This window comes from Denticeps clupeoides, chromosome 15 (assembly GCF_900700375.1).
Source record: "Denticeps clupeoides chromosome 15, fDenClu1.1, whole genome shotgun sequence".
Classification (NCBI taxonomy): domain Eukaryota; kingdom Metazoa; phylum Chordata; class Actinopteri; order Clupeiformes; family Denticipitidae; genus Denticeps; species Denticeps clupeoides.
In genome coordinates, this window is record NC_041721.1 from 14,891,114 (window position 1) to 14,912,902 (window position 21,789).

The following is a 21,789-nucleotide window of genomic DNA, read 5'->3' on the forward strand; positions in this document are numbered from 1 at the left end:
CCTGTGTAGCCGCGTTCCTGTGGACGGCGCGGGGTGTCGGGGAGGCATGCCTTTCCTCGGGGACTTTGGGCTTTGGGTCATGAGGCTTTTTCTTATCTGCCCCCCCACCCCACCCCACCCCACATAAAAGCGCATCCAGACCAAACGTAAGCCCCTCTGAGCAAGATGCCTCTCTTTAAACAACCCAGTTTTTTTTTTTTTTTTTTTTTTACAGAACACAACTTTCATAGGCCAGGATCGGGTTATGAATCATATTTAATATTAAATATTTGTGACCAAATAAAACCACTGGGTCATGAGCTATTTCTACTGTAATATTTTTTTCCGTGAGTAAGTGGAACACCAGCTACTCGGCCGATGGTGGTGGAGACGCTCAGCGCTCTCACTTTTCACCAGGATTGTTGTGCTTCCTGTTTTGAAAGTCATTAAGAAGCCAAGTTTCCTTACCGAAGAGGAGGCGAAAATAGAGAGAGAGAGAGAGAGAGAGAGAGAGAGGGTTTTGGGGGTGGGGGCAGGAAGAGGTTCTGTCTTCGTCAAATTTGTCCGAGCCCAATATAGCAACATCTATCTATGTATCCATCTGTCTGTATATCTGTATGTCTCTCTCTCCCTCCCTCTCTCTCTGACTGTCTGTCTCCCCCATCCGTCTGTCATGTTGAGATTTATCTCCCTGTCCCTCCCTCATTTTATCTCTCTACCTGTCTCCCTCTCACCTCTCTCTCTGTGGTTGTTTTACCTGCTTTCACATTGTGTGGTTTTCTTTTTTTATTATTAATTTTTTTATTTTATTTGGGATTTTTTAAATCCCAAATTTAAATTCTTTGGAGACATGACTGTATTGTAATAAAGGTGGTTTTCTCTCACCTCTCTCTCCATGTCTTTCTTCATCTCTCCCACTTTCTCTCTCTCTCTCTCTCTCTCTCTCTCTCCATATCTCCCAGTCTCTCTCTCTCTCTCTCTCTCTCTCTCTCTCTCCCCCAGTCTCTCTCTCCCAGTCTCTGTCTTTCTCTCTCTCTCTCCCAGTCTCTCTCTCTCTCTCTCTCTCCATCTCCCCCAGTCTCTCTCTCCCAGTCTCTGTCTTTCTCTCTCTCTCTCCCAGTCTCTCTCTGTCTCCCCCAGTGTGTCTCTCTGCGTCCCCTCCCTGTGAGTGACAGATTTGATTAGTGGCAGGTTGTTTTTGATGCTCTGATGAATGTGGAAGGATGTGCTCATTTGGTGGCGTTTGTTCCGTTACAGCTGTTTCGCGCTCCACAGCCGCTTCCCAAGTGTTGTCGCCGAGGTCATGTGACCACGGACCCCCCTCCAGAAACATTTGGTGACATCTGCTCCCGCCATTAATATCCACTTCACTGATGCGCCCATTGATTATGTTTTTCCTCCTCTTGCTTTTTGTCGCGGTTTAAGAAATCAATACGCCGCAGTCTCTTGGCAGACCCCGCGGACGGATCAGTGCCAACGTATTGATGCTCAGGCACCTGTGCGCTGATTAGCAGGGCTTATATTCATCCCGATGGGTGCCGGGGCACAGCGAGACCCCCTCGGTCCGGCCGGGGTCACCGGGCTGCGCCCCCCGGCCACAGGGGCCGACCTTTCGACCTCTCAGACCGCCACGACTGGCTGCTAGAATTAGTTAGCGTTAGCCACTGAGCGCAGGTTTTTCTCCCCAGCCAGCCGCGCCGGCGTTTACCGCCCTTCCCTCGCTGCCCCTCCAGCCCGGACAGCTTGTAGTGCTTAATAAAAACGACAGGCTGTAATTGGACGTAATTGCACCCTTCGGGCGTCGTCAAGTCAAGTGTTGCTAAACAAACTGCAGGGTCTGGAGGCTGCAACGCTGCCTTTTCCCCCGTTCTTGGTTCACTGCATGTGTGTGTGTGTGTGTGTGTGTGTACGCATGTGCTTGCATTCTTGTGTGTGTTGGGAGGAATGTTTTGTGGTTCTATGGGTTTAGACTTGCAGTCGGCTTTCCCGCTGCTGCGAGGTTTAGGAACACATTCCAGGCTAACAGTACGGCATCGAGGCAAGAGAGCACAGGCCTCGGAACCGTACACCGATCCCCCGCCGTCTCGCCTGTCCCTCCCCTCTACACCTTCCTCGCCGCGCCTTTACGCCACTGACGTCTGGATACAGCCGATAAAATATCTGTTCGTATTAGTTCAGCCCTATGAATTTTTTATTTTCTTAATTCTGTTTAATTCTTCTGAATTCCATGTTTTCCATTATAAATAAAGTGCCTGGGCATTTACTGTTTAATGTGTGCATTTCATGCATTACACATGTAAAATAAAAGCGCTTCACATTTTAAATCAACATGGAAAAAAAAAAAAACTAGCAAATAAATGAACATTGGGGAGGCCCGGAAAACCAAAAAAAAAAAAAAAGTTGTGCCCACTCGCGTAATGAACTGGGAACCATGATAATAAAATCATATTTTGAATCAGCTGATTTGTTTGCATGACCAGGAGATTGCTGAACTGCACGGAGTTTTGCACAGAACCGATCGGCCAAGCGGCCTGGATTCGCCATAGCTGAGCTGAGCGCCCGCCTCTACGGGAGACACGTGTAGTGGGCCACAGCAGCCAGAAACGCAAATTATACACAATTCCGCGTTTTGCAACGGATTCCATTTTATTTGCTGGATTCTGCGATTCCGTCCGCGTTTTCCACATCGTGGAAATCATAGGGGCCCAACACTGTAATGACATTTATAATGTTCTCTTAAACCTCTGGCCTACGCTTAATAAATATAAAAGTAATGTCGCATCAGTGATTACAATAAGGTGGAGCATCTCAAATGAAACTGATTCCAGCTGCACTATTCTCCATTTTTGGGGTCATTTTTGAGGTTCCTCCAGTCGAGAATTTCAGCAGACATGTTGGAACTCTCCTATCAGTGGTTTCGCTTTCATTGCCCATGACTTCAATTTCAGATCATCATTTAATACTGTTAAATATAGATCTTTCTGTACTATTAGTCATAATTTTGGTCATTGCTGCAGCCATTTATGTGGCAGCACATAAACCTTTTGACCTTCCTTTATATATATTTTAATGTACATAATACATTTTCTCATAAATATGCTTTTACCTTAATTTTGTTTCTCACAAGTTCGTTTTGTTGAAGTTTGTATGGTGCAGTCTTCTGACTGTGCTTCTAGTCTGCATATATCTGTAATCAGAGCGGAGAGTGTGTGTTTGAGAGAACGTGAGCCTATTGTGCCGCGTCACCGGCCATGGTGACGGTCACCTGGGTTCAAAAGTGGGAATTCGGAGTCCTCAGGATATCCAAGTACCAGCCCACCCCTGTGTGTGTGTGTGTGTGTGTGTGTGTGTGTTTGTTTCGCTCTCCAGATGCTCTCTCCCTGGGCGTTCTCAGTGGGGGGCTCGCGGGGGTCGCTGCACACAATCGATTGAGAGATCCAGACAAAATTCAATCATTGAAATGGCAAGGCCAGCCGCGCCTCTGTTGTGCCGGTGACCCCGAAACCTGGGGAGAAACGAGACTTGGGATAATCACACACTCACACACCTCCTTCTCCTTCTGTCTCTGCTCATTTAGGTGTGTGATCAGCGCATTGGGTGTGTGCAGAAGCTCCAGATCGTCACAGCGATCCTTACATTCGATCTTATTTGCGCCCCTTTTTCCTTTTTTTTTGTTAAACTTCCAGAAGTTAGCGCTAATTAGAAGTTTGCCGTGACCTTGGGGTGGTCTGCTGGTTTTGCAGTCTGGTCTGGCCTTTGGAGTCTGACGCGTTTTTTTTTTTGTGTGTGTGTGTGTGTGTGTGTGTGTGTGTGTGTGTGCGTGTGTGTGTGCGCGCACGCACCCGCGCGTGTGTGTAATGTTAGACGCGGACTGCAAGCCCCTCATTTTAAGTGGCGTGTTAGCGCCACCGTCCTCCTCTCTCCACAAAAGAAAAGAAAGGAGGAGCCGGCAGAAGGATAATTAAGATATCCACCCAGGGCCGCTCTGAGAACGGCTATAGAGTAAAATATAGAGACGTCTGCCTAAACAGCAGGTTGCGGCTGGTGCTGGATAGCAGCAAGGATGAGATTACGCGTGTGTGTGTGTGTGCCTGTGTGTGTGTGTGTGTGTCCTCTGCGCAGCAGTGGAAGCAGCATGCTATAAATGTGTCTGCAGCACAAGCCGAGTCTCTCGGTGTGTCGGGGTCACTGTGAGCCCTGGCCCTAAGCGAGTGTGTGAGTTGCTTTGCATATATGCGCTCTTCCCAGAATGCACCTGGCCCCCTTGACCCGCACCGCCGGCCGGTTCCAGCTTTCAGGCTCGGATCTTGCGGTAATGTATGTCCCCCTGTCCCAGAAGGCAATAGCCTGTGTCTGTGTTTACTCAGGGGGGGTGACAGCGCCCTCCCACTCTTACGTTTCACTGCTTTGTCACCCACTAATGATAACTATCCATCAGTCAACTGGGCGGGCGCGCGGGAAAATGAAGATGGATGGATTTAGCTCATTTATTTATTCCTTCGTTTCGTTAGTTTATACCTAAAAATCCGGTAGGGGCGTACCGGCGACACCTGTAATTACCCTGTCGGGTTAAGCGAACCCCTCGACGCCGGGGTAACCTTAACACGTTCACAGCGGTGTTAATTACAGCCTCTTTCAGATGGGCAGGTTCACCTCGCGGAGCTCCTAATAGCGGCTGAATGGGCCGAGTCATTTAAAGCGGCTGCTGTCTGGAGACCCCCGAGATAAGCGGCACACAACCCAGTGCCTATCAGGCCATAACGGGCCATTTGGTGCAGCGTGTAACCGAGACTGGTGACTTCCAGCGCCCCCAAACCCCGGGAACCTCGCTACGTCTAGTTCCGAGATCACATCTACAACCCATTAATAATAATAATAATAAAGGAAAAGTAAAGCAGAAACAAACAAATTAACGTTCACCAACAAATAAATAGCGACTGGCGCCCCAGCTTACAGCGCTGCAGGAAATGGAAATTGGGCTGAAGTGTTTTTAATTAAGTAAGTCAGGAAAAACTCTGGGAAATGGCTTAATTTCATATTGAGACAGATGACTGGGGGGATCTTAGCCAACCAATTAACCCTCGGCGAAGCTCATTAAAGCTTGGCTTTGATGGCCAGGAGCACAGACTTATCTGGCAACAGAGGACATGAAAGAGCAAATTTGTAAATCCCAAACTCTAAAAAGTAAATGGAGAGGTAGATATGATAGTTGAGTAATAAAGTGACACGGCTGAACTTAAACGGACTTGAATGAATGAATAAATAAATAAATAAAAGAGGGACGGACACACACACACACACACACACACTGACTCCGCAGAGACTGTGAGCAACAAGCGTTTTAAGTGTAAAAACTGCTCATTGACTTTTAAATGAGGTTATATGTGCATTAATTGTTGGGTCTTATGCATGCAATATAATGAACGTATATAGAATATATATGATGCATCATTTCATTATGTTGCAAAAGTCTAAAAAAGGAGACGTGTAAATGTTCACGAGAGCATGGAAGACAAGTTAGGTTGTCTTTCTTTTAAACTGCTGAATGAACTAACCTGAGCCGGGGGGGGGGGTCATTACCTTGGGAGATACGAGGGTGTGTGATGGCAAGCGTCCGGCTGAAATCCTATCTCAAAGCGCAGTGAAAGGCATTCCATGGTCACTCACTTCTCAGTGTTTTTCTACCTCATTGAAAATCCATTAGTGTCACACCGGAGGGACGTTTTGTTTATTTAGAGATAGGATAATTATTGCCTGTGCTCAGACCTGTCACTTGACCTAAAATTTTTTTTAACAATTGTACTTTATCACTATTATTATTATCATCATTATTATTATTACTACTACCACAAATCCCCGCTCCTCTGACTGAAAAGCAGTGGCTTTTGAGAAAAACAATCTAATGGGTTAATGGGGGTTTGAAGCTTTTGTCTGAGTGTGTGTGCACGTGGTGTGTCTGTTTTGTCAGTATGCTGGTGTGTGTGTGTGTGAGTGAATAACCGAGTGTGTGCATGTGTGTAAAGCATGCCTCCCATCATTCCTCTCAAGCAAACAAATCTATGTCATCTGCATCATAATAATTACGGCGAGATAAACAGAGCCATTTGATAATTTTCCACTGTGATCTAATCTAAAGGGCCCTGAAAGTGAATGTGGAGGTTGATCAAATCCCAGCCTAATGGAAATGATCAGTGTTGTGTGTGCTTTTTTCATCTGGTCCATGCTATGTTGATTTCATTTTTCATTCGCATTTATTTATCTGTTTATTTGGATATTTGGTACATTGTGTGCACCAGCTGTTTATAAGCCATAATATACTATTTTGGGTTCAGTTGGACACTGGGAGTGTATTGGTTTCATCATGTTCGCTACATACCCCTCTATATCCCCCTTCAACAAGGGGCAAATGGCATCCGAAATCTGATTAGCCCCATTATAAAGAGTGATATTTTCATCCCTTCCAATTTCTCGGCACTGTGTCAGTACTCCCCACTCTTGAGTGCCGGGAAGGGGCCGCTCTTTTGACAGATAGTAGATATCCCTTCTGTTGTTTGTTTGGACATCCCTGTCTTTCGTGACGTAGAAAAAAACGACATACAAGAAAATAAAAAGCTACTAAATAATGTCAAAAAATCAGAAATCAATGGGCCGGAGGAATGTGATCCACGGCCTGCTCTCACATTTACTATCGTCAGATGTCTTTGCGAGACCACTAAAGTTGCTTTTGTTCACCCCCCACAAAGATGTAACAGAAGCTGTTATGATGTTTGAATCTCAGCGGAAAATAGCTCTTTACTTAAAGGTTACTAGCCAAGGGTTTATTGAGTTTCATCTTCATCATTGCATTAAAAAAAGTTTGAAGAAGGGAAGATTTATTAATGTGCTGTATCTTATTTCAGTTCATTTCTCATATGCTGAATAAGAGCGGCTGATTGGAATCATTATTTATATTTTATGAGAAGATAATTTAGAAAGCATAGGACTACAGTTACAGCATCAAAAATTATTACAAAATGCAGTGATAATATGATAGAAAAGAAAATGGATTATTGCTATTATTATTATTATTGTTATTATTAACAATATATTGCAATACATATATAATAACAACTATGAAATGCATTATAATAATATTACTTTTAACTGGTTTACTATTATTATCATTAGTCAGATTTTTAATTAAATGACTTAAATATTGCATTAAAAATCTTGTTCATATCTTTTTTGTGGGCAACCACAAATATTATCTGAGCAATCCATGTATAAGTAAGACTTCCATAGGATTTTAATCATGTTTTCATTGTAGGAGAAATTAATGTTGGATTTTATGGTTTGACTAGTGCGAGAGGTGTGATCATAATGAACAGAAAATGCTATACCAGTTCGCTTTTGTGTTCCCTGTGAGTCTGAGAGATAGACATTGGATTTTAAAAAAAGAAAAAGAAAGGAAGGAGAAAAACAATTTCTGGACATTTCCAGAAGATAAATTTAATTTCTTTGCTATTTGGAGGTCTTCTTTGAAAATGCAATTGTAATGAACACATTCAGAAACCGGAGAATAGATTTACCCTCAGCTTCAAATAAGTCAGCGTTATCGGACTCTGTCATTCGCTCTTTCCTATTTTCGAGCTGCTAATTGATGTTTTTGATGTTGGCGAGAAAATTGAAGAAAATGTCATATGTGAACCAGCGCGGAAGTTAATAAGATTGACTCCGTTGACTGAATTCACAATGAGCGAAGGAACAGCGTATAATGGGGACTGCTGCGAATTCGCTCGACCGTCTTCAGAAGGGATGAAATGGACACCCTGCCTGCAATGGGCGCAAAAGCGCTCGATGTGGAAAGATAGAAACATTTGTGATGGTTCTTCCCCTCGTCTCTCAATCCTTTCATATTTTTGTAGCTGTTGGGTTTGTTTTTCGTGGTGCGATATGCTGTTTTGTTTTCCTGTTTTTTGGGGGTTTTTTTTGCTTGTATAGAGTTGCTGATTGGGGCGTAGATGCAGCTGCATTTCCAGAGGGCTCCTGCCCCAGATCAGCCCAACTATTCGGCAGAATCGTCTCCCAGGGCTACCCTTCTGCACCAGACAATGCTCATTCTTAATGCTGTTTTGAGTTTGAAAAGCCACAGAGCTTTCAGAAAGGTTAGATTAAGATATGTCTAAGAGATGCACCAATATCAGTTAGGGTCATTGCATATGCTTGGGCGATGTGGAACTGAACTGAAACCCAAATCCCCTTGAATAAAAGGATTGAAACACCACCATGGTAGCGCCATCTTTAGCCATTTATTGAGCTTTGGCCGAAAGCAGAGAGCATTCTTTATCCAACATTTGTGTACGTGTTTCGTAAAGTTCCTTTTGTTAACTCTTCTCCTTTATCGTATTTAGCTACTTAACAAAGAAAGTACTATTTTTCGGCAATTGCAAGACATATACATTTTTCATTCTTTTTAAAACACTTACTTGTCGATTGGCAATATGGTGAGGTGTAATGGGGTTCTGTGTTTTTAATTAGGGTGTGGATTAGCCGAGTTTGGTTCAGTGCTTCTGATTATTTTTTTCCATGGCCTTTAGGGGGAATGAGCTAAAACCCTAATACAGCCAGTACCCCCAAGCGGTCTTCTTTTTGAAGACACCGAAAAAAAAAAAACGTAGAGTCCGCTAGCGTTTGGCCCTCCGAGGTTCCTCGGTAAGGGACATTATTCTTGGAATAGCCAATTAATTCCGCTGGCAATGATCGGTTAGCGCTTCTTCTCCCACCCGCACACACCCCCCACCCTCTATCGGCCATTTGAAATGCTAACACAATGAAATAATTTTCTATTGGTCGGTGTCCCTCGGCTAAGCCACTGCCGCGGGCGGAGAATTTCATCGACTGATGAGACCAGAGGCAGACCCGATAAAAAGGTTACCTGTACGTGACATGCACTCCAAATGGCTAGCGCTACCTTGAACTCGAAAGTTCTGTAACTTTTTTCGACTTTTTATCGTTAGTCTGGCAGCACTTTCATAGCAGCCAGGGGTCAAAATGAAGGAGAACTATGTGTTTGCTTCCACATTAAATATGTTGGATTTAATACTAGAAAAATGGTTTTACCATCATTTCGTATAACATTAGCTACGTTTATTTTGTTTTGAGTAAACTGTATTTAATCTGTAATTAAAAACCATGTCATACATTCTCATTTTAGAATCCATTTTAAGTAGCTATATAGTAACTAGCTCTTATTATTTCACATAAATAGCCTTTAAAATGTTTTTTTTTTTATTTTATGTAACATTACGTAACATTTAAAATTGCCGTTAGCGACAGTGATAATAAAGAGTGCGTGTTAAAATTTTAACTTTAATTGATTTTAAGTGTTTGCTACTTTTTGTATCGCACTAGCTAGGTTAACGCAAACCATTTTCGGCCCAATTCCCAAGTATGTTAGTATCTGCACAGGACGGAGTGCAGGAGCACCTGTCACATCGCCGCACTTCAGCAGATGAGGAGGATGAAGGAGGAGGATACAGAGCAGCTTCTCAAATAGTTAGTAAAAGGATACTGGGCACAGAATAGACTAGGTATGCTTGATGCAGCCCGCCACCACTCACCATGCACATGCACTTTTCACACACACTCTTTGCTGTCTATACGGAGTGAGGCAGGTGGCTCCCCATGGCTGCAGCTTCATGACAACATGCCATTAGGAATAGCAGGCCTGTTGATCAATCCTGCCAGCGTGACAGCTTTGCCGCGAGCCCCGGCGCTTTGAGTGCCGACGCGGCGGCAGCTCCCTCTCCCGTTTCTCCACACTAATTGGTGAAATTTCTCTTATATGTGCTTGTGACACAAGACCCCCCTTTCTTCCCCTCTCCTCCTCTACTTCCTCACCTCATTTTTCTCATTCTTTCACTCTATCTCACCTCACCCCATCCACCCCCCATCTGTACATTTTTTTTTAATGTGCACGTTGTCACAATAGATGTTATATGAGTTAGATATTGCAAGTGAATTTTAATTATTGTTTACATTTTGCCCCCAAAATATTGTCCATTATTCTATGCAGCTTTTGCAAAATGTCATAACCTTAATAATAATATCATAAATACTACAAATTATGCACATAACAGGCTGCTACATGGATGGAAAGAATATATATATATATATATATATTTTGTCTAATTTCACATTATGCAACACATCACACATCATGTTCATATTTGTCATATTCATTAATTTATATTTAATAGAAAAGAATGAATTAATCATGATGAAATGTCAAACAGTTGCCACGAACGTAAAATTCTGTTTCTTGCAGGCTGTCATGAAAGAGAGACAGGTTTTTAGAAGCACATGCGTTAAACCGTCTTTTTCGTCTGCCCCTCTCCAGTAATAGCAACAACAACAACAAAAAAAAACACACACACACTTTGATAGTCATCAGAGCTAAATAAATGAGCACTGTGGGAAGAGAGAAATGGCACGGTAAATGTTTAACTGTCTCATATTTGTCATCTATTTACCCCTCTTAATTACACACACTTGCAACCCACCACTTGCGCTTAGACCAAGGCGTCCCCCTCTTGAGATTTGGAGCCGGTGCATGAGCACTGTCCGACCTCACCATGATTAATTTGGGTGTTAATATTTAATACTCAGACCCCTCAAGCTAAGCCGTTGCGTCTGAACCTGCGCTTTTTTCTTTATTCTTTTGTTCGCAGAAGGAGGATTGGAAGTTGAGGAAATGCATTCCGCGCAGGGCAGAAGGAGCAAATGCATACATATGCAGTGCGCTGCGTATTTTCATTGATTTTAGAACGCGTTTTTGTAACCGAGTTCATTGCAAAAACGTTATAAATGTTTTTTTTTTTTTAAACTTTATTTCATTTTTAATCTGCCAACAACCAGTGCCGAAAAGAACTGTGATTTGGAGTAAATGGGGATGTGGAGGGTGCCTTGCAGGGGGTTATTTTGTCAGACAATAGCGCGGCTTTCTCTTTGGGATTTTCTTCATTGTTCTTTGCATCCTTACGCTGCTTATTACACAACATGAACTCGCGCCTGACAACATCTCCTCTTATCAGCACCAATTTATAATGCCAGCTCGATCTGTGATGCCCTTTAGCTGTGGAAGGATGGAAGCGTGTGTGTGTGTGTGTGTGTGTGTGTGTGCGCGCGTGTGAAGTTCTGCTGTTTGTCTGTGATTTAATTCTGGACGTATTTCCCGGCGATGTGAGGGCCACAGCGAGCCGGCTGTGGCGGCATCGGGAAGAGGGGCCGCCCGGGCGGAGAGGGAAGGAGAGGAATTGGGGAGCACCTCTAAAGCCTCCCTCTCCAGCGCTGCCGCAAGTATGAGGGTGGGGGGGATCAAAGCGGCTTGTTTTAATGTGACTCACACGAGACTTTGAAGTTCCAGAGTCACCTACAGCATTCACTTCATCAGGTTCACTAGTGTCTTAATAGAAGATCAATAAGTTTCAAAGTCGGAGAGTTAATTTGATACTAGTGGCGATGTGATCACGCTGCGCACGGGCTCACCGACGCTCGTAATGCTTTTTTTTTTTATTTCTCTCCACCCGCTTTCTTCCTTTCAGTATTTTTTTCTTTAACACGCAGCTAATTGCTGCCTCACATTGGCAGGATGCTGCAACAATTGTTTCTAAATAACCACTTCAATTATTTAAGAGTAATTTGATATCGTGTTCTTCTCATGAGTCTTTGTCAAATGCAGCACAAATACTAATTTTTAATGGCACGTAAAATTTCTCAGATGTTAATTTTTTTTATTGTATTGTATTTTTGTAGTAGAAATTACATATTTATTCTTATTTATTAGTTCACATACTATAATAATAAATTGAACCAACATTAAGCATTCATTTAATTAAGCTGTAATGTCAAAATAAGAATGAAGTATTTTAAAAATTAAATAAGTATTTTAAGAATTAAATTATATAAACAAGTATTGGTGGGAAAAAATTATATATTTGAGCTCAGCGTTGATGCTGATATTTGCCACAATAAACACGCAACAGAGTAGACAAGCGTGATGCGGAGAAACAAAGTTCCAAAAAAAAAAAGAAATCATAAACCAGATGGAGAGGAAAGAAAAGAGTCTTTTGAGTGCAAAACGAGCGGAAACAAAAAAAATAAATAAATGCAAAAAAAAAATGCAAGCGGTTGCTTAAGCAGCTTTCCTTCTGTAAAAAAGGCGCTGAGCCGCTCGGTCCAGCTTGGTCCGGCGAGGTCAGCGCAGCACCTCCAGAACAAAAGCCCAATTTAGATTGTTCATCTAAGGGTTGCTAATGGTATTAGTGCAGCGGCGGGCTGGTCAGCAGGAGCCCACAGCCCTGGTTCAGATGGCGTTCGCATCCTTCGCATCTGTCGAGCCTCAGCCCCCCGCAGCGCCCGCCGCTTCATCCCAACGCCACAAAGCCCATCGGAAAATTGTCACCGTAATGCTTTTCGCGGGGACAAACCCGGGAAAAAGAAAGTTGTTACCGCGGCCGGAGTCGGCACTGCTCAGTCCGGCCGTCCGCGTTGCTCGGTTGTTCCTTTTTTCTTTTTTTAAAAAATTATTATTACTTATTAGATTTGCAAGAACGTCTGTGTGTGTGTTAGATATTTGACATGTGTTTGTTTTCCCTGCCGGTGAGACATTGGATTATCACAGCAAATCATGCTGCAAATGGACAAATTCCTTAATTTTGTTGCACATTTTCCCGGTGAGGCGGTGGGGTGCAGGTGAGTGGAATTTGTGGGTTTGCTGTTTATGTGTTGAAGTGGCGTCGGGACGGCAGAGCGAGGGCTGGTCGGTTGCTGAGCTTTGGGGAACCCAGGGACCGGTTAGTGTTGGTCCTGCGCCGTCTGTGTGGTCCAGAGCGCCACGGCTATCGTCAGTCTTTTATGGTCTATAGCTAATATTTTGTAGCTTGTGGTTTCCTCACCAGGATTTTGTCGAAACGCGAGCAGTGAGAGTGTCATTTAGAAATATGTTTGTACAAAAATGTACTTCCGTCCATCTTGAAAAATTGAAAGAAAAAAAAAATGGGGGGGGGGTTTGGGGTAGCCTTAAATTTGGCCTTTTTTTTCTCTCGTCGTTCTCTTTCCCAAGATTATGCACAGTGAAATCTTGCTTCATTAAAAAGTGTTTTAATCTGGTCTCTTGTCTCCAGGGAGGCACCTTAAGATGATGTTGTGTCTTTTTCTTTAAATTGTTGCGCGAGAGAGAGAGAGAGAGAGAGAGAGAGAGAGAGAGTGAGAGAAAAAAAATCTTGCAGATTTGGTCCCTGTCAGTCAGAAATAATTGTGCGCTTAATCTCGTCCCTGATGGATGACTTGGAGTTCAGCAGTGGGCCAGCTCCAATGACAAATACAATATTAATATTCATTAACTGCTTTGACAATGCTAATTTTGATGCAGTAGTAAAGGCCCTTCCAAAGTTGGCGGCCAAAGCATCAGAGCTGCGCAAGGTGGCAAGATAATTTGTGCTGGTTTACTGAGCTGGGGGGCTTTTAAAGTCTTAAGCGGGGGGGGGGGAAAGCCTAGGTACCACAAACAAAATAAAAGAGAAACGGAAAAAAGTTCAGACGCATTGGAAGCCAGGACTGCGGAAGTAATACGATCAAGAGACCACAACTAAAATTTGACACCTTCGATGCCGCATCTTTTGAGCAAATAATTTTTCTTTTTTTTTTAAGCCCCTTTTTCTTTTCTTTTTTTTTTTTTTTTTTTGCTTTTTAATTTTTTTTTATTTCGAGCAAGCGCATAGCATGGTAAGTCGGCACTTTCTTGATTTATTTATTTATTTTTTGTTTAATCGTTTTGATCTTTTCAATTATCGCCATTTGAAGATCAATGGTGATTTTTTCCCTCTATGGTTAAAAGGCGCACAGCGGTGGTACGGTGTATCGTGCGGATCGCGGCTTTAAGAGTGGGGCTTCCTCACTTCGCGCCATCAGTCGGCCGGGCTCGCTTTTTTAACCTGATTGTTTGTGTCAGGTATTTACGCAGCTTTTTATTATTATTCTTGTTGTTGTTGTTGTAATTTTTGGGGTGATTGCGCTTGATCAGGCTGCCTTGTCGTGCTGATGATGAGTTTTTTCTGTGACAACATTTGTGACAAAGTTGTGACAACGTTTTTTTTTTTTTTTGGGAGGGGGGGAGAGAGGTGACTCTTTTGTAGATTAATGTTGGTTCTCTCTTTCATACATGTGTGTGTCACTGTGTGTGTGTGTGTGTGTGTATATATATATTTATATATACATACATATTGGTATTTCCTGCTGTCTGGGCTGGAAAATGTAGTGCTGGCGAAGCCGCAGCCGGGACGGTCGGGGTGAAATGGCCGTAGATCTCGCACACCTCGGGTCCGATCGGATTACGTGCCGTCTCGGACTTTTTCCTGCCCCGGGTTTTTCTTCCTCCCCCCCCCTTTTTTTTTTTTTTACCCCCCTCCTTGATTTTCGGGGTGTTTTATTTTCGCCGGGGCCCGGGAGCAGAGCGTGGCGCTGGGATTAATGACATGATGAGGGACACCCCGCTGTTTGAGTTTAGCCAAGTTAGGGCAACTCGTATAGAAGAGGCTCGAGTACCTTTATGTTTGCCAAGCCACGGAAAAGGAAGGGAAAGCCTCTCGCGCTCCCTCTCTCGCTCTCTCCCTTCTCTTTTTGTTGTTCTTTCAACTTATCAAAGAAAGAGAGATGGACACAAAAGGGCTTATTAAAGGGGCGATATGAAGATGAGCGGCAGAGCAAGCGGGAGAGAGGACGCTCTTTTCCCAGCCAGTGAGTGGGAGAGCTCGCTTAACGCTCTGAATGGGAAGCTAAGTGCAGGTCCCCCCACGCTCCTCGTCCCAGATCCCGCGGACCCGGCCGGGGCCGCCCCGGCGACGGGGGTGTTCGTCCGGCGTCCGCCGCTCCACGCCGTCCCACGCTCGGACTCTGGGCTTGGCTATTCCCGTCTTGGGGCTTCTTCTTCTTTTTTTTTTTTTTTTTTTTTCCCCCCGTATCGCCACCGCCGATCTGGTTCCTGGCCGAGGCTGTGCTAGATGAGGTGCTGCCCTCCAGTGGATTAGTGGATGACATGGTGATGTGCATCTCGCTGTTGTAGTCTGAGCACTACTGTGAGTTCCAGCATGCTTGTTTTAACCAGGAACCCAGCAGCATCAGGACCCCAGACCCATATAGAGTTCTTTTAAATGGTAAGATTCCGCTTTTATTCCTACTCTCCTTGTCTTTACTCTGGTACAGATTTCGTTTCATTTTGCAATTTTTTTCTTCTTATGGCAGCAGTTTAGATTTTTTCGGTCCTGTCCTGTTCCAATTTATTTCACTTCAGTTGCTAAGTGACAGGTTGACAACATTTGATAAAGAACGGCGGTTTGGTTTGATTTCTTTGTCCAAGCGTGTTAGCGGGGTTCCTCTGCAACAGAAATCGTTTTATCCAATCAATCACAAAATCTGTATTTAATAATTACAACATTAATTACCATTATTGTTTTTACTATTATTTTATTGGGGCATTGGTTTTATTTTCTTTTATAGAACTAAATTTCAAATGGCATTTTACGTCAACTTCTCCGTGGGGTTCGAAATAAAATGGAATTATGTTGAAATATTTTTATTAATTTTAGCTGCTGTATTTACATAGTATTTAAGAAAATTTTAATTACTACAATTTTTGTTTATACAATAAAAAAAAAAACCTGACATTTTGGTTCAAGCGTTTAATCATCTGTTTTCTGCCACGTCGGCTACTAAATAATTACAAATTTTATTGTCAATGTTATAATAGTTATGAATTAATTAGAGTAATTTTGAATTTGTGAAGCGCTTTTACCACTTTTAATTTAATAATTTAATACTCGTTGGTAGAATTTGTATTAGCATTGCTATGATTTATTAACGATGTGGCTTGGAACGTATTATAGAACGGAGGGCCGTTTTTTTTTTTTTTTTCTAAACCGGCCGCAGTCTCTTCTTTTGTCGTAGCGGCTCGGTGATGAGGAGCTGTCAGTCAGGGTGGGCCGAAGTGGCCGGTTTACTTAAGGAATTGCCTGTGTGACAAAAGGGGGCGGCTGGCAGGAGTGTGTCGCCCGGGCTGAAAAGAGAGGAGGGGAGGCAATTAGTCGCCACGTCGCCGGGGCTCTTTACTTGTCAGCCTGGAGCCTGGTGGCTTTTGTGCGCACTGTGTAAAGGACATTCCCGGGGTTTTGTTTTGGCATTAAGGGCCTCGGGGGCCACAGCTGAGGGGCCGGAGGAGAGTGGGGTGCAGACAGGGCGAGGGGACCGCCGCAGAACGACCAGGAGAAGCGAAGAAGAAACCAAGCGCTGAAGCTGGATTTTTCATGGTTTCATCGTACTGCTAAAATGTTATGATTTTTTTTTATTTCCTTTTTTTTTTTTTTTTAACTTCAATTTTCTAACATGCTGTTTCTAACCACTGGGGAAGGGGTAATTTTATTCTCTATTTTTTACTCTGTTATTTTGGTAGAAAATTTAAGATTAATTTTAAACAGTTTTTATAACATTTTTTAAAATGTATTTTATTTTTCCTGGAAAAATTGAGGCCGACAAACTAACAATACTGGAGGTGAAGTGTTGGTGTTGAGGTTGAGAGCGTTCTCTTCCTCAATACTTCAGGGTCTTTTTAAAAAAAAAAACTGTTCATTTTCTTTCAAGGGAGGAACCGATGAAAGATGAGAAAAGAGAGAGAGACGTTTATGTCAAAACAAAGAGGGTAAAAAAAAAAAAAATCTGTCTCTCCTCACCATGTCCCCTTGTGGAAGAGGCCGTGAGGGGGACTGTCAGGATCACACCGCGAAACTGACACTCGCCACGCTCGGCTGATCCCATCCTCCCTTTGTGGATGTTCTTCTTCTTCTTCTTCTTCTTTTCCTTCTTATTGCGTCTTGTTCAGGTTCCTTTGTCTGTCCTCCTCACCTCGATCACTTTACCTTGTTGTAGCCAAAGCTTTTCAAGCCTCTAGTTCTTCTTTGGGGCATCCTGGAGGCACCATAGAGCCATCCAGCCCACACACAGGCGCTGGAGCACACACACACACACACACACACACTATGTAACACAACAGGTGCTTTTTCTGTACACTGCATGCTTTGTCTGCTCAGGAGAAGACATCTTTGTGGTGACAGTAAATGCAGTTGAGATGTTTGTTTGATGGCAGCATTTTTTCCGCTGTTGTCGGGCGTCGGTAGAGGAGCGAGCGAGGCAGCGAGGGAGTGCGAGGCGAGGAAGCAGATGAAGGCCGCCCAAGTGTGTGACCCCCGCAGGTGAAGGGAGGGAAGGTGGAGGCCGGCGGCAGGCTAGCGCGTGGAGAGTAGGATGCGTGAGGACGCGCGAGAAAGCGGAGGCTCGAAGCTGAGAGGGGAGCCGAACCGGGGCGCGAGATAGAGTCGGAGGAGGACCGCATAGAAACCGGCGAGGCGCCGTTGCATCGTTCATTCTTCCTTTTCTTTCTTTTTGTTTTTTTTTCATCTTCTGTGGCGGCGGCGGTGCGAGCTAAAGAAAAGTGCTGGAGGTCAGGGGGAGGAGGGGGCACCGCCGGCAGTCATGTACGCGAGGGAAGGCCTCTTACTAGGGCTAGAGGAGAGGGCGGGCAAGGGTGGCGCCCCGGCCCCCGGGCTGTCTCTCCTGCAGCAGGTCGGCTGCTGGCATCTTAATCTCCACAGCTGGGTGAGTACCGGCCGCCACGTCCCTCACCCCGTCCCCCACCCCCGTCCCCCACGCCTCCCGCCGCCCAGACACCAGCAGCGGATGAAAGGGACGCTTCTTACACTTCATTCATTAATTAGACGCTTTTTTACTATTATTTATTTCTTTTATTTGGGTGGGTGGGGTGGTGCTGGGGGAGGTAACGCTTCCTAATTTGTGCAGGTTGCGGCAACTTAAAAGGAAACTTTACTTAAAAGGGCAGGAAATTGAACCGTTTTGGCCCATTTTATAGAAACGTTTCTTATATTAATAATAATAATAATAATATGCAAACAAAAAAAAATATTTTACTTAAATACGCATAAGATTTGAGCAGAATTTTTATCACGTGAAAGCATTATTTGATCTTACCTGCATCAAACCCTGACCTGTTTAATATAATAGGAATTAGCATTTTCCACTCTGGATTTTAACATTTAATTGAAAATGATAATTGCCCGTCTTTCAACTCCTGAACGCGAAACCCTGATTGCATTTCAAATGGATGCACAAAGCCGAACAACGCAGCATATTAGTCTTTTTTTCAGGTTTGTGAAAATTTTATTTATTTGTTGACTAATCGCAATTTAATCGAAATTGTGCAATAAAAGAGGGTACGAGCCTTGTACTGTGCAGGTCGGTAGCATGTGGAGAAATCACTAATGAAAGTGAAGACTCTGGCCCAGATACCATTTTGGTGCGGTTCTGTGATCAGCAGCAAAGGGAATAGATTAAGTTTTAATTATATCGCTGTAGTGGGATCATCAGCTCGGGAGCAGACAGGCTGATTGGGGCAGCAGAGATTTAATTTTTTTTTTTTTTATCCCACTTTGGAGACCTCTAGTCAGGACCTTATTTGATGTTGGACCAGTGTGCAAACATGCCGTGGTACAGGGTGTAAATGGTTCAAGTGAAGGTTCTACATTAAAAAAAAAAAAAAAATTGTATTTCCCTCAACCCCCCAAAAAATCTTTTTATATTATCTTGCATATTCAGTTTCATCTTTCAAACGGGGTGCTGCAGCGTTCTGGGCTTTTCTTCCATGAGGATTGGAAATGCTTCTGCTGGGAGGGGCAGACTTGTTATTGACCAGATGTGGCACTTTTTTTTTTTTCGTAAGGTGCGTGTCCTCGGACTTGGATTTGAGCCACGGGCCGATCAGATGCTGAGATCAGGTCCCTGTTTTTCTGCTTGCGCTGGAATTTGTGGGCCTGAGCGCTTCCCCCAATCCATCTTACCCCCCCTCCCACCCACAGCTCATTAGAGTCTGCCGGCTGCGGTGACAACTCATCATATCATGACATAAAGCGCGGAGCAGCGCGTCAGGCCCCCGGGGGCCGCAAGGTCGCCACCTTCACATTTAGCCTTCAGAATGGCCCGGCGAGGTGCCGCCGAGCGGAAATGTGGAGCCGACTGCTTTTTCCCTCCTCCTTCTCCTCCTCCTCTTCCTCCTCTCCCTGGCTGGTTTGGTCCAGTTCAGCACAGGCGCGTTTCCCTCTGACTCACGCGTAGCTACATTGTGAAGCAAATAGAACTTTCCAGAACCGCCCTGGTGAGCGGAACGCGCTCTGTTCCTGCCGACTCGCTGCGGTGTGGCAGGTGACCGAGCGTCAGTCGTCCCCGTGTGTGGTGCGGGGCTGAAGTGTGGGGGACACGCTGCACCTCCACACTCACTGTTAAAGAGCTGGGCCTATTCAGGGCCACCGCTAGGGGGTCACGACCCCGCGCCACAAAGCGTCAGCTGACTGCTCGTCCCCTTCTGACATCACTGCATTGGGTTGATTTAATCCAGACTCTGATATTATTTGCGTCGGCATCTTTGAACTCCTCTCGTTATTCCGGGCGAGAGTCTCTGCCAATAACATCGTACGCGGTGGTCCAACCCGTACTTCCCAGCCCCCCACACACAGTGTCCTCCTCCCTGGAGAGTCGGGGCCAAGCAGGGACCGTACGCTGTAATTCGAGGTCGTTGACCCGGCATTACAAGAGGACCTTGCTGAGGATGGGCAGACCTCTGAAAAGGAAGTTTGGGAGGGGGCAGTGACTTGTTTGGTGTCCATCTGGGTGACATCATTTCCCATTGATGAAGTGGACAGAAGACAGACGTTGATGGGCTCCTGTCACACTGTCACTTATCATTTACAGACTTAGATTAGTGATGCATGAAACTTAACATGAAACGTAATATTTTTGAGGGCTGGCATATCTCCCCCCGAGCTTATACTATTAGATTATGTATAGTGCAGTATCGTATATACAACAGTTGTTAATGTGGCTCGGTCAGAACAATCATTACTGCGGCCTGTTGAAGCTCCGCCCACAACACTGTCGGGACCAGAAGGAAAAAGTAGAGCTGTGTATTTATTTGTTTAGCCGTGCTTTCCGTTGGCCGCTGCTGCGCCCGAGCGACTGTGATGTAAATCGCTTGTGGCCCGTCGCTGGGCCAATGTGACCGCGGCCGACTCCGCCGCTTGGAAACGTCTTTCAGCGCCGGGGCCGAGAGCCCCCCGGACAAAAGAACTCATTTAAATGGCTACTAAAGCCTTTCAGCGTGGAGAGAATTGACAACATTCTTTCACATCATTACTGGGGAGGCAGTGGGGCTGTTGTTGGGGGGTTTGAGGGGGTTTAGGGGCACTGAAAGGGGGTCCGGTGAGGGGCGGAGTGTGTGTGCAGGGGTGATTACGGACATAGCTGCCCGCTCCGTGGCCAGCCTGTCAGCTGTGTTTGGCAGCTGTCATCACCTCCTCTTTTTTTCCCCCAACTTCCACAGTTCTGCGTGTGATGATGTTTACCCCCACCCCCCCCCGCCATATTGTTTTTTTAACGAGTCGGTCTCGTTTCTCCGTCCGTCTCCCTCTCTCCGCTGCCTCTCGTGCGGCTCCGGGGCCTGAATGAGTCCCCAGTGCCCTGTTCTTTCTCACAGCGCCTCCGCCGAGTTCATTAATCTTTCATTGGGAATGTGGCAGAGTGGAACGCCACCCCCACCCCCCCCTACCCCGGCGCTCCGTGCGGTGGCCCCTTTCTCCCGTTTTTGATATATGGACTCTGGTCTCCATGCCTAAGCATGCCATGGGGGTATTAGTTGTCATTGGGGCCGCGTTTACGTGATCGGAGCGGCCGGAGTCGGGCTGCATTTAGGGCCGGCTTCTTCGCCCACGGCGCGAGGTCTTCGTGTGAAAGTCCCGTGAAAAGGAGACGCTGGACAGGAGGAGGGTGGACCGTGGCAGGGCCTGTTGTAATCTGGTTAGGTGCGAGTGTGCTGGGAGCCGGCCGATACCAGGCTGTGCACCAGCGACCCGCCGCTGAACTGTAATCTTGGATAATTGAAAATGGGAGGCCTGCGCCACTTAGGCGCAACAAAGAACAGATTACATGGCTAAAACCAATTTGGCGAAGACTCAGAAACGGACTCCGCAGCCCCGCCCCCCTCCAAAACCCAAACCCCCCCCCTCCCCTCTCTTTTTATGCCTTTGGAAATTTGCGCCGGTGCCACTGCCCCCGAAATCTTGAAGAATATGGCTGCAGTTTATAGCGTTTGTGTCACATGTCTGATAAAAACGTCTCTGCCTTTCTCTCCTCTCTCCCAGTCTAATAAGGTCCCCGTGGTACAGCACCCTCACCATGTGCACCCTCTCACGCCGCTGATCACCTACAGCAATGAGCACTTCACACCCGGAAACCCCCCTCCACACCTACAGACAGACGTGGACCCCAAAACAGGTAGGATCACCTTATAAACCAAACCAATCCACAGATGACACCCAGTGAGTGTGAGTGTGTGTGTTCATAGTTGCCATGGCTCTTGGCCAGTAAAGAGACCCTTTTTTCGTTTGTTTGCTGGCCCGAACCTTTTGAGATTCAAAAGCACAACTTTTATTTGTTTGTGAAGGCTGCACACACAGACACACACACAATGATCATATAGTGTGGATGCTGCCCCATTCTTCCTACTAATATCACACGGGATGAATGGACAAGGTCCTCTATTGACCTTGTATGAAATAAATAAAACATACGTGAGGCTCTTCTCCCTGTATTTTAGACCACTTTTACCCAATCATTGTAGCTTGTTTTGTCGAGTAAAAATGTGCTCTTATTATGATCTTC

The 21,789-nt window shown here is 45.1% G+C and overlaps 1 protein-coding gene across 31 annotated transcripts in view; it reads left to right on the forward strand.

The window, feature by feature from the left end:
• The window catches only part of tcf7l2 (transcription factor 7 like 2), a 73,223-nt gene that overhangs the window by 34,954 nt on the left and 16,480 nt on the right, over positions 1-21,789 (forward strand). For 29 of the 31 annotated variants that reach the window (XR_003742501.1, XM_028953964.1, XM_028953959.1 and 26 more), the window contains one exon: positions 21,270-21,402. Coding sequence is in view for 30 of the 31 variants with exons in the window: in XM_028953964.1 (XP_028809797.1) it covers positions 21,270-21,402 (133 nt within the window). In the remaining variant the exon portion in view is untranslated. Of the gene's footprint in view, positions 1-17,505; positions 17,662-21,269; positions 21,403-21,789 lie in introns of those variants that run through there. The other 2 variants (XM_028953949.1, XM_028953950.1) reach the window with 1 other exon arrangement.